The sequence below is a fragment of the Gobio gobio genome, assembly GCF_949357685.1.
Source record: "Gobio gobio genome assembly, chromosome: 13".
Classification (NCBI taxonomy): Eukaryota; Metazoa; Chordata; class Actinopteri; order Cypriniformes; family Gobionidae; genus Gobio; species Gobio gobio.
Window position 1 is genome coordinate 13,260,925 of NC_137106.1, and position 12,277 is coordinate 13,273,201.

At 36.4% G+C, this 12,277-nt stretch overlaps 1 protein-coding gene across 1 annotated transcript; it reads left to right on the forward strand.

The window, feature by feature from the left end:
* The first annotated feature begins 125 nt into the window (after window positions 1-125).
* On the forward strand, window positions 126-11,366 carry asmt2 (acetylserotonin O-methyltransferase 2). The gene is made up of 9 exons (XM_079833336.1): window positions 126-511; window positions 1,531-1,628; window positions 5,919-6,093; window positions 6,276-6,405; window positions 6,602-6,670; window positions 8,104-8,222; window positions 8,372-8,509; window positions 10,440-10,562; window positions 10,651-11,366. Exons 2-9 carry the CDS (start codon window positions 1,548-1,550, stop codon window positions 10,860-10,862), a joined length of 1,047 nt encoding a protein of 348 aa, XP_079689462.1. The 5' UTR covers window positions 126-511; window positions 1,531-1,547; the 3' UTR covers window positions 10,863-11,366.
* The last annotated feature ends 911 nt before the right edge of the window (window positions 11,367-12,277 follow it).

Consider the following 12,277-nt stretch of genomic DNA (forward strand, 5'->3'; position numbering starts at 1 on the left):
GGGTATTCACCGCCAGATGTCACTGAAACCCTAATGTACAGAAAGCGCTATGAGAAGTTCGACTCATTTCCGCCAATAGGTTCTTTCCAACAGTTCGTTCGAATCGGTTCAAAATTTCAGCGATTCTTTTGCGTCATGACGTCCTCCGTGGTCGGCCTGTCATACTAACTTACATGTTCTAAAACGTTCCGGTAACGCGATAAGTAGCACTATTGTTTATACTGGTCCTCAGTTCAATGAGTCGGAACGATTCTGTCAAATTCGTGAATGAAGCGATCAAACTCCGGTTTTGTGAACTGACTCAACAGATTCACTGAAAAGATCCGACTCAAATGAACACTAGGTTAACAAATCGGACGTCACTGAACAGAACAGGGGCAAAGTGTGTTTCTTGCGTATTTAATTACTCGAACGGTATTTTCTTTTTCACGGGGTGACTATCAGAGAAGAGTCAAATTTGGAGTAGAATTATTTATAACAACTGCATATCAAACCGGCTGTCTTTTGTTTGGTAAGTCTTGTTTTCTTGAACAAACACTAACGTTATACAGTGCGTCAAGTGATGATATGGTCGCAGGTAGAAGCAGGTTTTAAACTGCAAATGTCGATATCTTGCAGCTTTATACACAATATATCGACTCGTATTATTTGATAACACCAGTCGGTGTGTCATGGCCATGCTCGTGGGAATGGTTTTGTGGTTACACAATACATGTTTCAGCGGCTGTGTGTAAATGGGATGGGTGAACCACGGATTCCGATGAATCTCATGTGACAGGGAAAATGCACACTGACCGAAATATCTAATTACATAAGCATACCGTTCTCGTGGGTATCTGTTAGATATGCCACGGACCAATCTAAGATTTAAATAGTAGCTTTACATTTTCGTGTATAAAGATTCCCAATTTATACTGTGAAAAATGGACATTGGAAATATATGTGTAGAGTAAATTTGAAAAAAAATTATTTGTTTTCCTACTCCTCATAGTACTGCAGTTTTAAATACTTGTTTATTTATTTAAATCAAATTAAGAAATTGTCTTATTTATTTTACTCTATTTTTATTTTTGTACTTTCTTTTTCTTTTCCATGGATCCCCAAACACCCCCACAGCCCCCTGACCTGAGAGTTTTGCTTTTGTGTCTTCTCAGTCATGCACATTTTGTTTTAAATCATTAATAGACTTGATGCAAAGAATGGACAGAAAATAAGTAGTTTTACAGCATTTACTGTAGATGTGTGTATGATGATGTACATCATCATTTAATACAAACTAAAGAAAAAATATGATCCTGCATGATGTCGTCATGTTTTAGTTTACAGTATTTTCTGTGAAAAGGGAAAGCACAGGGAATGCACGGTTAAATCAGGAATTTGTGGATCCTCTAAAAATAACATCTACTGACTATTTAAATAAATATTTTGCATTCACTTGTCAGGAATTGTGATGATCTAACAGCTGAGTTGCACTGTAAGTTGGAGCCTGTTCATGATTGTGATGCTGATGGTGTGCTTCACTTTTTGCAGGAGGGACGTTTCTCATCATGGCTGAGCATTTATCCCAGAGTGAACTGGACTACCCTTTCAAGCTCTTGGAATATTTAAATGGATTCCGGATCTCAAAGGTCTGTGGTTTATGCTGTGTCTCTCTAAAGCGCTTCTGTGCTCCTTCCTACAGGTACAGGATTTACCTCAAACATCAATAGCAGACCATTTTAATAATGTATTTACCACACGTGACATTTTTTGTTGGATTACGAGTAAATATTTTATGCAAGAGCTGTGCATTGTTATTTGTAGCGTGGTCATACAGTGTCAAATCAACCAAATTTCGGAAACTTCCCGGCTCATTTTTGATTTTGTTTATATTTTTTCTGTAGAAAGACAAACATCAATAATGAAGAAAGCCAAAATATAAAATGTCACAGATGTATATTTACTGAGTAATCCTGTATTTTGTAGAGGGGGGTCAAAATGACAATTTTCACCTGAGATTTGGAGCCAATTTTCAAGGGTTGTAAAATGACTTTAGAAAGAGGGCAGCGTCATTATTTTATTTTTACACAGAGATTGGTAGGTCTATTAGTAAAATATGTTGACTTTAGCTATTTTTGTTTCACTTCTTGTGTTTTTTGCCTCAGGTTTGCATGCCTGTAACTCAAGAAGTACTAAAGATATCTTAATATCCTTCTTTTAGATATCCTTTTAGATTCTATCTTCCCTTGAGTTGATAAATCCCAGAGATATGGAGATCTTAATGCGGCTCTGTGAGAAAATTGGTAAATTATACATATTTTCAGTGGTCAAAAACCAAATGTGGGTCACTTTGTATACAGCTGATACAGCTTTTTTTCTTTTAAAGAGGAATTTAAATATCTAAAGAACAAATCAAGAACAAATCTTTTTTTTTCTATCAGCTCAATTGCATAGAACATACCTGTCTGAGTGCCATGCATATACTTTTTCTAAAGTTGTTCAAAAGTATTCAAGAGATCTGAATATCATTCAGAAGCTGTTCAAATAAACAAAATCCCATTTTCCAAATATCCTTAAAACGGATTCAAATATAGATTGCACTTTTGAGAGCAAGTTAATGTGTCTCAACTTAACCATTTTCAGTGGATTTTTGTTACTCAGAGAGTTGTGTTTTATGCAATTCTTTTGATAGAGGAAAACAAGATACATTTCTAGTTTAAACATTATTTATTCTTCAGAGTTTCCTCTTTAAATGCAATAAGTATCAGCTGTGTGCGAAGTGAACCACATTTGGTTTTTGACTGAAAAGTGTAAAATTCAGCAATTTGATTTTCAACATGGAGCTGCTTTGAGATCCCCATATTTACGGGACTGAGCTATATAGGGCCTTTCGAAAGGAAAGTTTATTATGAACGAGAATATAGAAGAATATTAAGATATCTTGTATACTTTTAGAGTTACAGGCATGCAAACTTTGGAAAAATAATATTTATGGCACTAAGACAGGAATGTTCTATGCAATTGAGTTGATAGAAAAACACAAGATACATTTCTAGTTTCAGCATTATTTGTTCTTCAGATATTGCTCTTTAAAAGGAAAAAAAAAGTATCAGGGTGTCTGCAAAGTGACCCACATTTGGTGACCCACCACTGAAAATGTGTACAATTTACTCACGGAGCCACATTAAGATCTCCATATCTCTGGGATTGAACCATTGATGGCCTTTACAATGAAAACACCAAAAGGAAAGTTAGCTAAGAATCAGAATCTAAAAGGATATGAAGGTATCTTTTATACTTCTTGAGTTACAGGCATGCAAACTTGAGGTAAAAAACACAAGAAGTGCTTTTTGCCATTTTTGAAGGGTCACCGTTGTCATATAATGAAACAAAGATTGCTAAAGTCAACAGATTTTACTAATATACCTACCAATCTCTCTGTAAAAATAAAATAATGACACTGTCCTCTTTCTAAAGTAATTTGGCTCCAAATGAAAATGAGTCTTTCTGCAGAAAAAATATGAACAAAATCAAAAAATTTGAGCCGGGGACCTCTGGTTGAGTTGACATGATATGACCCAGCAGTCCCCTGTTGTGTCTTATTTTCCACTGCGGCAGTCAGGGCCGATTTCGCCTCCGGCAGGACCGGCCTACGACTTTTTAAAAGCCTCAGTTGAACACTGAGATGACTCAGGACTTTGTTGTACCATGAGGTCCTGTAAGATTGTTAAATCCCAGAGAGGATGACGCTTGAGGTGGAGACTTGGTCATTCTCTTACAATTAGCATGTACAGAGTCGATCTACTGAACCAGAGGAGACAAAAAGTGATTATTATTGTGATTAAAAATAGAGAATAACCTGTAAGAAACCAGCCATATCACCTAAAATATATACTTTCCCTATTACGGTAACATTTATGCTCAGCTTTGGTTTCATTTTAATTGCGTTCAGTTCCTGTTTTGCCTGCCTGTTATTATCTAGTTTGTATTAATTAGATCACACCTGTTTGTATTCTGTTTATCTTGTGTATATAAGCTCTTTAGTTCATCGTCTGCTGTTGTTTGTGTCAGCACTCTGTTTTGTTGGTTTTGAACCTCTAATAATTAAAATATTGGCTTGTTTTTGAGTAAAAAAAATCTTAACATTCGTAGATCAGTAAACAAATTTGTATTATTATTGTGGAATAAAATGGCTTCAAGGTGAAGTACCAGCATATTAATTCAATTAAAAAATAAAGGTAGCATTGTTTTTTCTGTTGTATTGTTTTTCTTAAAATGCATTTTGCACACATTCATGCATGTCATTCCTCTTTTTTAAAGACATGGCAAACACATACAGTGCATATCACCACTAATATTGGCACCCTTAGTAAATATGAGCAAAGGCAGCTGTGAAAATAAATCTGCATTGTTTATCTTTTTGATCTTTCATTAAAAAACCCACATAATTCTAACCTTTCATTGAAGTAAAACAATTGAAAGTGGGGAGAAAATCTCATTATTAAATAAATATTTTTCTCTAGTTCACATTGACTAGAATTATTGGCACCCAATTATGGCAACGTCCTTTTCCCAAGAAAACAGCTCTGAGTCTTCTTCTATAATGCCTGATGAGTTTGGAGAACACCTGACAAGAGATCAGAGACCATTCCTCAATTCAGAATCTCTCCAGATCCTTCAAATTCCCAGATCCATGTTGGTGCTTCCTCTCTTCAGTTCACCCCACTCATTTTCTGTTCAGGTCAGAGGACTGGGGCGGCCATGGAAGAAGCTTTATTTTGTGCTCCTCATTGACACATTTTTGATGTCTTGTTTTGGATCATTGTCCTGATGGAAGATCCAACCATGGCCCAATATAAGATTTTTAGCAGAAGTGGTCAGATTTAGATTTTTTTATCTGTTGGTATTTGCTAGAATCAATGATGCCATGTATCTGAACAAGATGTCCAGGACCTTCAGAAAGAAATATGCCCACAACATTAAAGATCCAGCGGTATATTTAACCATGGGCATGGGGTACTTTTATCCCTCTTTGCACCAAACCCATCTAGTGGTTTACTGCCAAAAAGCTCTTTTTTTAGTTTCATCTGACCACAGAACCAGGTCCTGTTTGAAGTTCCAGTGGTGTCTGACATATGCTGGAGTTTGTTTTTGGGTGAGCGAGGAGGATTTTTCTTGAAACCCTCCCAAACAAATTGTGGTGATGTTTGATCTTCCTGACCCCAAGACCCAACTAATCCCTGCAATTCTCCATCTGTGATCCTTGGAGAGTCTTTGTCCATTCAAACTCTCCTCCTCACCGTGCATTAGGACGATATAGACACACGTCCTCTTCCAGGCAGATTCATAACATCTTGAGTTGATTGAAACTTCTTAATTATTGCCCTGATGGTGAAAATGGGGATTTTCAATGCTTTCGCTATTTCCTTACAGACACTTTCTATTTTGTGAAGCTCAACAACCTTTTGCTGCACATAAGAACTATATTCTTTGATTTTACTCATTCTGAGCATTGATTCATGAATGATTAAGGGAATTTGGCCTTTGTGTTTCCTCATTTTTATACTCCTGTGGAACAGGAAGTCATGGCTGGAACATGTCATGCTCCTAGTTACCCTGGTGTGCTAAAGAAATGTAAATATGAACAGAAATATACTTCCGAGATATTTTAAGAATTTCTCTGGGTGCCAATAATTGTGGTCTACATGCATTGGAGTAAAACATTTATTTCATAACGCGAGTTTCACCCCACTTTCAATTGTTTTACTTCAATGAAAGGTTAGAATTTGTGAATTTATTGAATGAAGGGATAAACAATGCAGATTTATTTTCACAGCCATCTTTGCTCATATTTACCAAGGGTGCCAATATTAGTGGAGGACACTGTAAATAACAAAAGTAGTTCAAACTAGTGTTTTTATTTAATCATTCTCCTCCAGGCGATATTCTCAGCTTGTGAGTTAGGGGTGTTCGACCTTCTCCTCCAGTCCCAGAAGGCTGTGAGTGCAGCTGAAGTGGCACAGAAGCTTGGCAACAGTGAAGATGGTATAGAGCGTTTACTGGATGTGCTGGTCGCCATTGAGATTGTGAATGTGGAAGTGGTACAGGGAACAGGTGAGCTGATGAATTATTTTATTTTCCTCCATCAGTAGCTGGAAATAATATGATTCCTCTATAATGTAAAGGTGATCAATGTCAGCAGAACAGGATCTGTTTGTTCATAAAATCATCCATCCGTTGTGTGTAGATTATGATTTACCCAGTCTCTAAACCTTTACTCTTGTCTTCTCTCATAGCTTATTACAGCAGTACAGATGTTGCTAATCAATACCTGGCCAAGACCAGCCCCAAATCTCTACATGATTTGATCATTTATTACTCTCAGACCATCTACCCACTCTGGAACAATCTGGTAGACGCTGTTAGGTAGGCATCGCCGTTTTCATCACCCATCACTGTTTTGAAAGACACTTCATGTGATGTTTGGCCGCATCAGATTCAGGATTTGTGATCTATGAAAAAGAAAAGCCTGTCTTACTAAAACTAAAATGTTGTTTGGAAGTCATATGCATTTCTAAAAATATATATAGTTGAATAATCTGAATATCTGAAAACCTCTCAGGGATGGAAAGAACCAGAATGAGAAAACCTTTGGCCTCCCGTCTGAAGAGATCTTCTCTGCCATATACAGGTTTGTTTGGTTTTATTTTTTATAATATTAGCTGTACCATATGGGTGAATAGTTTTTGTTGTCCTTAGGCGCAACTAGATTAAAAGTAATTTCTTTGACTGCAGTGAGGCGGTCTTAAGCGATTAGCCACTGGTGCTGTAATTCTAGGTCATGGACTTTAAATCCATTCAAATTTGAGGCTTTATGACAGGCTGTTCCCACATCTGGAGTGTATGCTATAGTGTGGATGTGGTTGTGAAAGAATGTATTGTGTATGAACTGTGTTTTGGAATCGTTCAGGTTTTTGTGATGCTGTGAGCACAGGACTGTAAATGGAGATATATATATTTGGTAACACTTTACAATAACGATCAATCTATTAACAATAGTTAACTACATTAGTTAACATTCAAGTGCTAGTTCACCCAAAAATGAAAATTGTCATTAATTACTCACCCTCATGTCGTTCCAAACCTGTAAGACCTTCGTTCATCTTCAGAACACAAATGAAGATATTTTTGATGAAATGCGAGAGCTCTCTGACCCCTCCATAGACAGCAATTTAATTAACACTTTCAAGGTCCCGAAAGGTAGTAAAAACATGGTTAAAATAGTCCATGTGACTACAGTGGTTCAACCCTTATTTTATATAGTGTCAAGAATACTTTTTGTGTGCAAAAAACAAACAAAAATAACTTTCTTCACATCTGTGTCAGACTCTTACTCTGTTGATGTAGTAAATACAGTGCAGCGCTTCCGCCCTACATCAGAGATACGCCAGAACGCCGGCTTACCATTGGCCGATGTTCACGTGGGCACCACGACACATGCGACACATGTGATGATGTAGGAGCTGGCCAACCATAAACTGTGTAGGAGACTGACACAGACATGAAGAAATTGTTGAATAAAGTCATTATGTCATAAAGTCATTCATGACAGAATTTTCATTTTTGGGTGAACTATCCCTTTAACTAAACTTTATAAAAACTGTATAAGTGTTGTTCATTGTTAGTTCAAGTTTATTTTAAGATTTACTTATACATTTTTTTTAATCAAAACTTGTATATGTTATAACATGAATAAACAATGAAAAACTGCATTTTTATTAAAGGTACACTAGCAGTTAAAAAAACTAAACTAAATATTTTGCAGAAGAACATTGTTTTGTTTGTGTTTCAACTCTGCGGCAATAAATGAGATCTTTCCCATAGTGTTACCCATATTTCTGTTTAAAAATTATTACAAGGTGTTATTTTTTGCTTTGTATTAATTTGACCTATAATTGGATTAAATGCATAGCATTTTTTCTGATTGTGCGTCTGTTTGAAGTCAGCGCACTTGTTGTCTAACAGATGGTATGTGTCAATTTTAGGGTTTGTTTGTCCCACTTTTCAGGTGAATCCATCTGGAAAAGATCCATCTGTTGACACCTTTGTGCTATTTTGTTTCAGGTCAGAAGAGGAGATGCTGAAGTTCATGGGACTGATGAACTCTACGTGGGTCATTGACGGCCATGACATAGTGACAGCGTTCGATCTATCTAGCTTCAGGTCCATCATAGATCTGGGAGGTGAGTGTGAATGTAGTTTTACGTAGCTTCAGCTCTTTCCCTATGACAGTGATTTGAGCTAAAAATAAACGACTCACAATTGCAATTTTTTGTATAAAATATGCAAGAGGCAGTAGCATTGCAAATTGATATTTTGAGGCGCTTTGCAGGCTGCTCTGGTGCATTGGCGCGGGAGCTGGCGAAAGAGTATCCTTCCTCCACTGTCACGGTTCTGGATCTCCCAGCTGTGGTCCAGACTGCTCAACAGCATTTCGCCCAGCAAGATGACACCATCGTTTTTCAAGAGGGTGCGTAACGATGCATTGGACCATTGTTAATAGTTGGCATTTGACCGATTCTCTTCAAATAACTAAAATAATAGGGGAAAACTAAAATACATTTGCATGACTCCAAAACTAATTCAAACAAAAATGGGCTCAAATGATTGTGTTTTTTTTTTAATACATAGTGGCAGTGTTCGTAATTGCCCCCTATACACTCTTGCCTACATTACTCCACTAATATAGTCCACTTGAAAGGGTGAATGAAAACGTGTGTTTGAATTCAGAAACTGAGTGCGCCGGAAGGGCTGCCGCTTTTGCATAATTTTTGCTTGCTGTTTATTAATCATTTGAACTTTAGCAAACTGGCAGCTCTAGTAGTAATGAAAAGATTTATCTTAACCTCTGTCATGGAAATTAGCATGTATAAACCACTAATTAAACAATTTAATAATCAGTTGAAAAGGAATTTATACCTGTATGATATTACGTTGTAGCCATATTGGACCTGTGGTTTTGAAAATGGATGGATGGATTATTCAGCTGCGGGCGCCATCTTCTGGTGAGGCATGGGAATTAATTTGGCACGACCATCACGGTGCATTATGGGTATTCTCTACCCATTGAGCATACATTGGTTGTAAATTTGTTATTGCAGTGCATTGTGGGATTGAATGAGTGCACTTGATAACGTCCACTATGGTTTCGGACACCACTACAAATGGCTGTCCCCTCAAATAGTGCCCTATTTAAGGGTAAGGGGGCGATTTCGGCAATTTTTTTATAAAGTCTATAAAAACAGAACAGTGAAGAAAATTCGTAAGTCTAATTCTAGTTGGGAAAAAATCTTTTTAAACTGTTTGCAAATAATTTTCATTCAAATATATGTACGTTTATTTGTATGCCTAAAATGTTGAAAACATGAATCATTTCTCTAGCCTGACAACAAGCCAGACCCACATCAAGACGTCATTATGTAAAGCCCGCCCACCGACTCTACACACAATGTGATTGGCCTGACCAGAGTTTGTTTTTTCCAGCTCGCAAGCCAACGGAGAGTTGCTAGACGCCCTGGCTGCAAATTACATTTGCTGCCGCTAGGGTGCGTCTAAATTTCTAGGCTATCATTTCTTGTCTCTTCATACTCAGTTAGGAATTACATGAATCACATAAATGCATATTTTCAATTCAAAACGGCCATATTTGAGAAAAAAAGTTGAGTAGTTCAGTGTCTATGGTGGTTACGGCCCTGGATTTCGGACCAGTGTATCATAAAACTGTCTGAATTAAACATTAATGCCTCTTGATAACACTGTGCTGATGAATTTGGGCATTTTTAAATGATACCAGTTATTATTGCATTAACTAAGAAAACTAAATCAACTGAAATTTAAAAAAAAAAATTGAAGTTTGGGATCAGTACGATTCGTTTAAAAAAAAAAAATGAAATTAATACATTTATTCAGCGGGGATGCATTAAATTGATCAAACGTGACAGTAAAGACTTATTTACATAATTACAAAAGATTTGTATTAAACTTTCTATTCATGAAAGAATCCTAAAAAAAAAAAACAAGATTTTTTGACAACCAAATCTGCATAGAATTTTAAAGGATCATGTGACGCTGCACATTCAGCTTTGCCATGACAAGAATAAATTACATTTTATAATATATTTTAAAACAATTATTTTAAATTGTAATAATATTTAATAATATTACTGTTTTTAATGTATTGTTGACCAAATAAATGCAGCCTTGATGAGCATGAGACTTTTAAAAAACATAAAAAAATCAATCTGACCCCAAACTTTTAAATGGTGGTGTAAAACTAACAACGATGTGCATGATGATGTGGACTAAACTAAATTAAAAATTTTAAAAATGCAAGTATTATAACTCTAGTATGGAATTTCTATGAAACTAATAGGTATGTATATATTGCTGTGTGCTTGTAGGGGACTTTTTTGAAGGAGAAATCCCTCCTGCAGATTTGTACATTCTAGCCCGAATCATTCATGACTGGAAAGAGGAAAAAAATCTCAAACTACTGAGGAGGATTCATACAGCATGTCATCCAGGTGAGAAAACATGTCATGAATCTGTCGATAGTTAGAGGCCCTAAAATGACACTTTTGGAAGCATCTGACTTGCTTTCTATCTATCTAGGGGGAGGAGTTCTGATCGCAGAGGCACTGTTGTTTGAGAACCGCCGGGGTCCAACCACGGTTCAGATGTTTTCTCTCAACATGCTGGTCCAGACAGAAGGGAAGGAGCATCCACCCTCTCATTATACACGTCTGCTCACTGATGCAGGATTCAGGGACGTGCAGGTCTGTCGGACTGGAAAATCATACGATGCTATTCTGGCACTCAAATAAACATGCGCCAAAGCGTCATCCGTAATCAGACCCCTTCTGCCTTATCTGCAGACCTGTTGTGATCAGACACGTCAGTAATCATGTTCATGCACATGTCAGACGTCTTTTGTTCCACCTTGGCCTCGTTTTGGGTCTCCTGCCTAGTTATAAAGCAGCATTTTCTTCAAACACAGAGTTAACCCACTTCTGATCCTTACATTTCCTCCAAATTTAGCTATTTGTGAACCTTTCTCCTGAGGCCTACAGAAGTGTTCTGAGAGGGGGTGGGATGAGGAGCTGTTTTCAATTGGCCACCGATGTGTCGAAAAGAAGCTCCTCCCTCCATCCTGTCTTGTGTATCTATGCACTGCCATCTTGACACATGGGTCATTGTGACCCCTAGTGGTTATTTGTTGCACTAACACAATAAAAACATTCTTCTAAAAATGTACACACACAAAAAAATCCATACAAAATAGCATTAGACGATTAGTCGATTGATCATTTCAAATATTCCTAACACAATTCATTTATCCATCCTTAAACAAGACAAAAAAAAAAGATGATTGTTAAGTTTTTTTTTTAGTGAAAACATGCACCACCCTTGACCTTTTGCCACACATTTATATTTGCCTACGGGGGAAAAAATCGAATAAAGGAAAATGATGAACAATGCTTTTTGTTGTGAAGTGATCCCATGTGATTTCCAGCTTTTGTATTTTGTACCTTTCTGCATCGCACCTACTTAAAAAAGCAAGAAAACAACTCCAATGCATTCATACTTTTGTAATTGTGATTAATTCGATTTAATTGATATTTAAAATGTATTACATTTTTAAACCAACATTTGATTAGTAGAATCAAGTTGAATATTTGTATGGCATAATATTAAATCTTTATTTACACAGGTTTCCTATGGATTAATATTAAATTATGAATAGTAAATTTTATCCTGGGCTTTACAAAAAATCCCTGCCATCCTCTCCAAAAATACAAAAAACAGATTTGGCTATTATGAAACAGCTGTTTTCATCACCCATCACTGTTTTCAAAGACGCTTCTTTCATGATAAATGTGATGTTTGGACTCATTAGGATTTGTGATCTATGAAAAAGAAAAGCCTGCCTTATTAAAACTACAAAGTTTTTTGGAAGTCATATGCATTTCTAAAATAAAATAATAATAATAATATCTGAATACCTCTCAGGGATGGAAAGAATAAGAATGAGAAAACCTTCGGCCTCCCGTCTGAAGAGATCTTCTCTGCCATATACAGGTTTGTGTTTCTGTGTGTAATATTAGTAGCATAACATTTGTTGTCCTTAGGCATCACTAGATTAAATTGATATTTAAACAGTTTGATTAGTAGAATAAAGTTGAGTATTTGTATGACATAATATTACATCTTTATTTACACAGGTTTCCTATGGATTAAT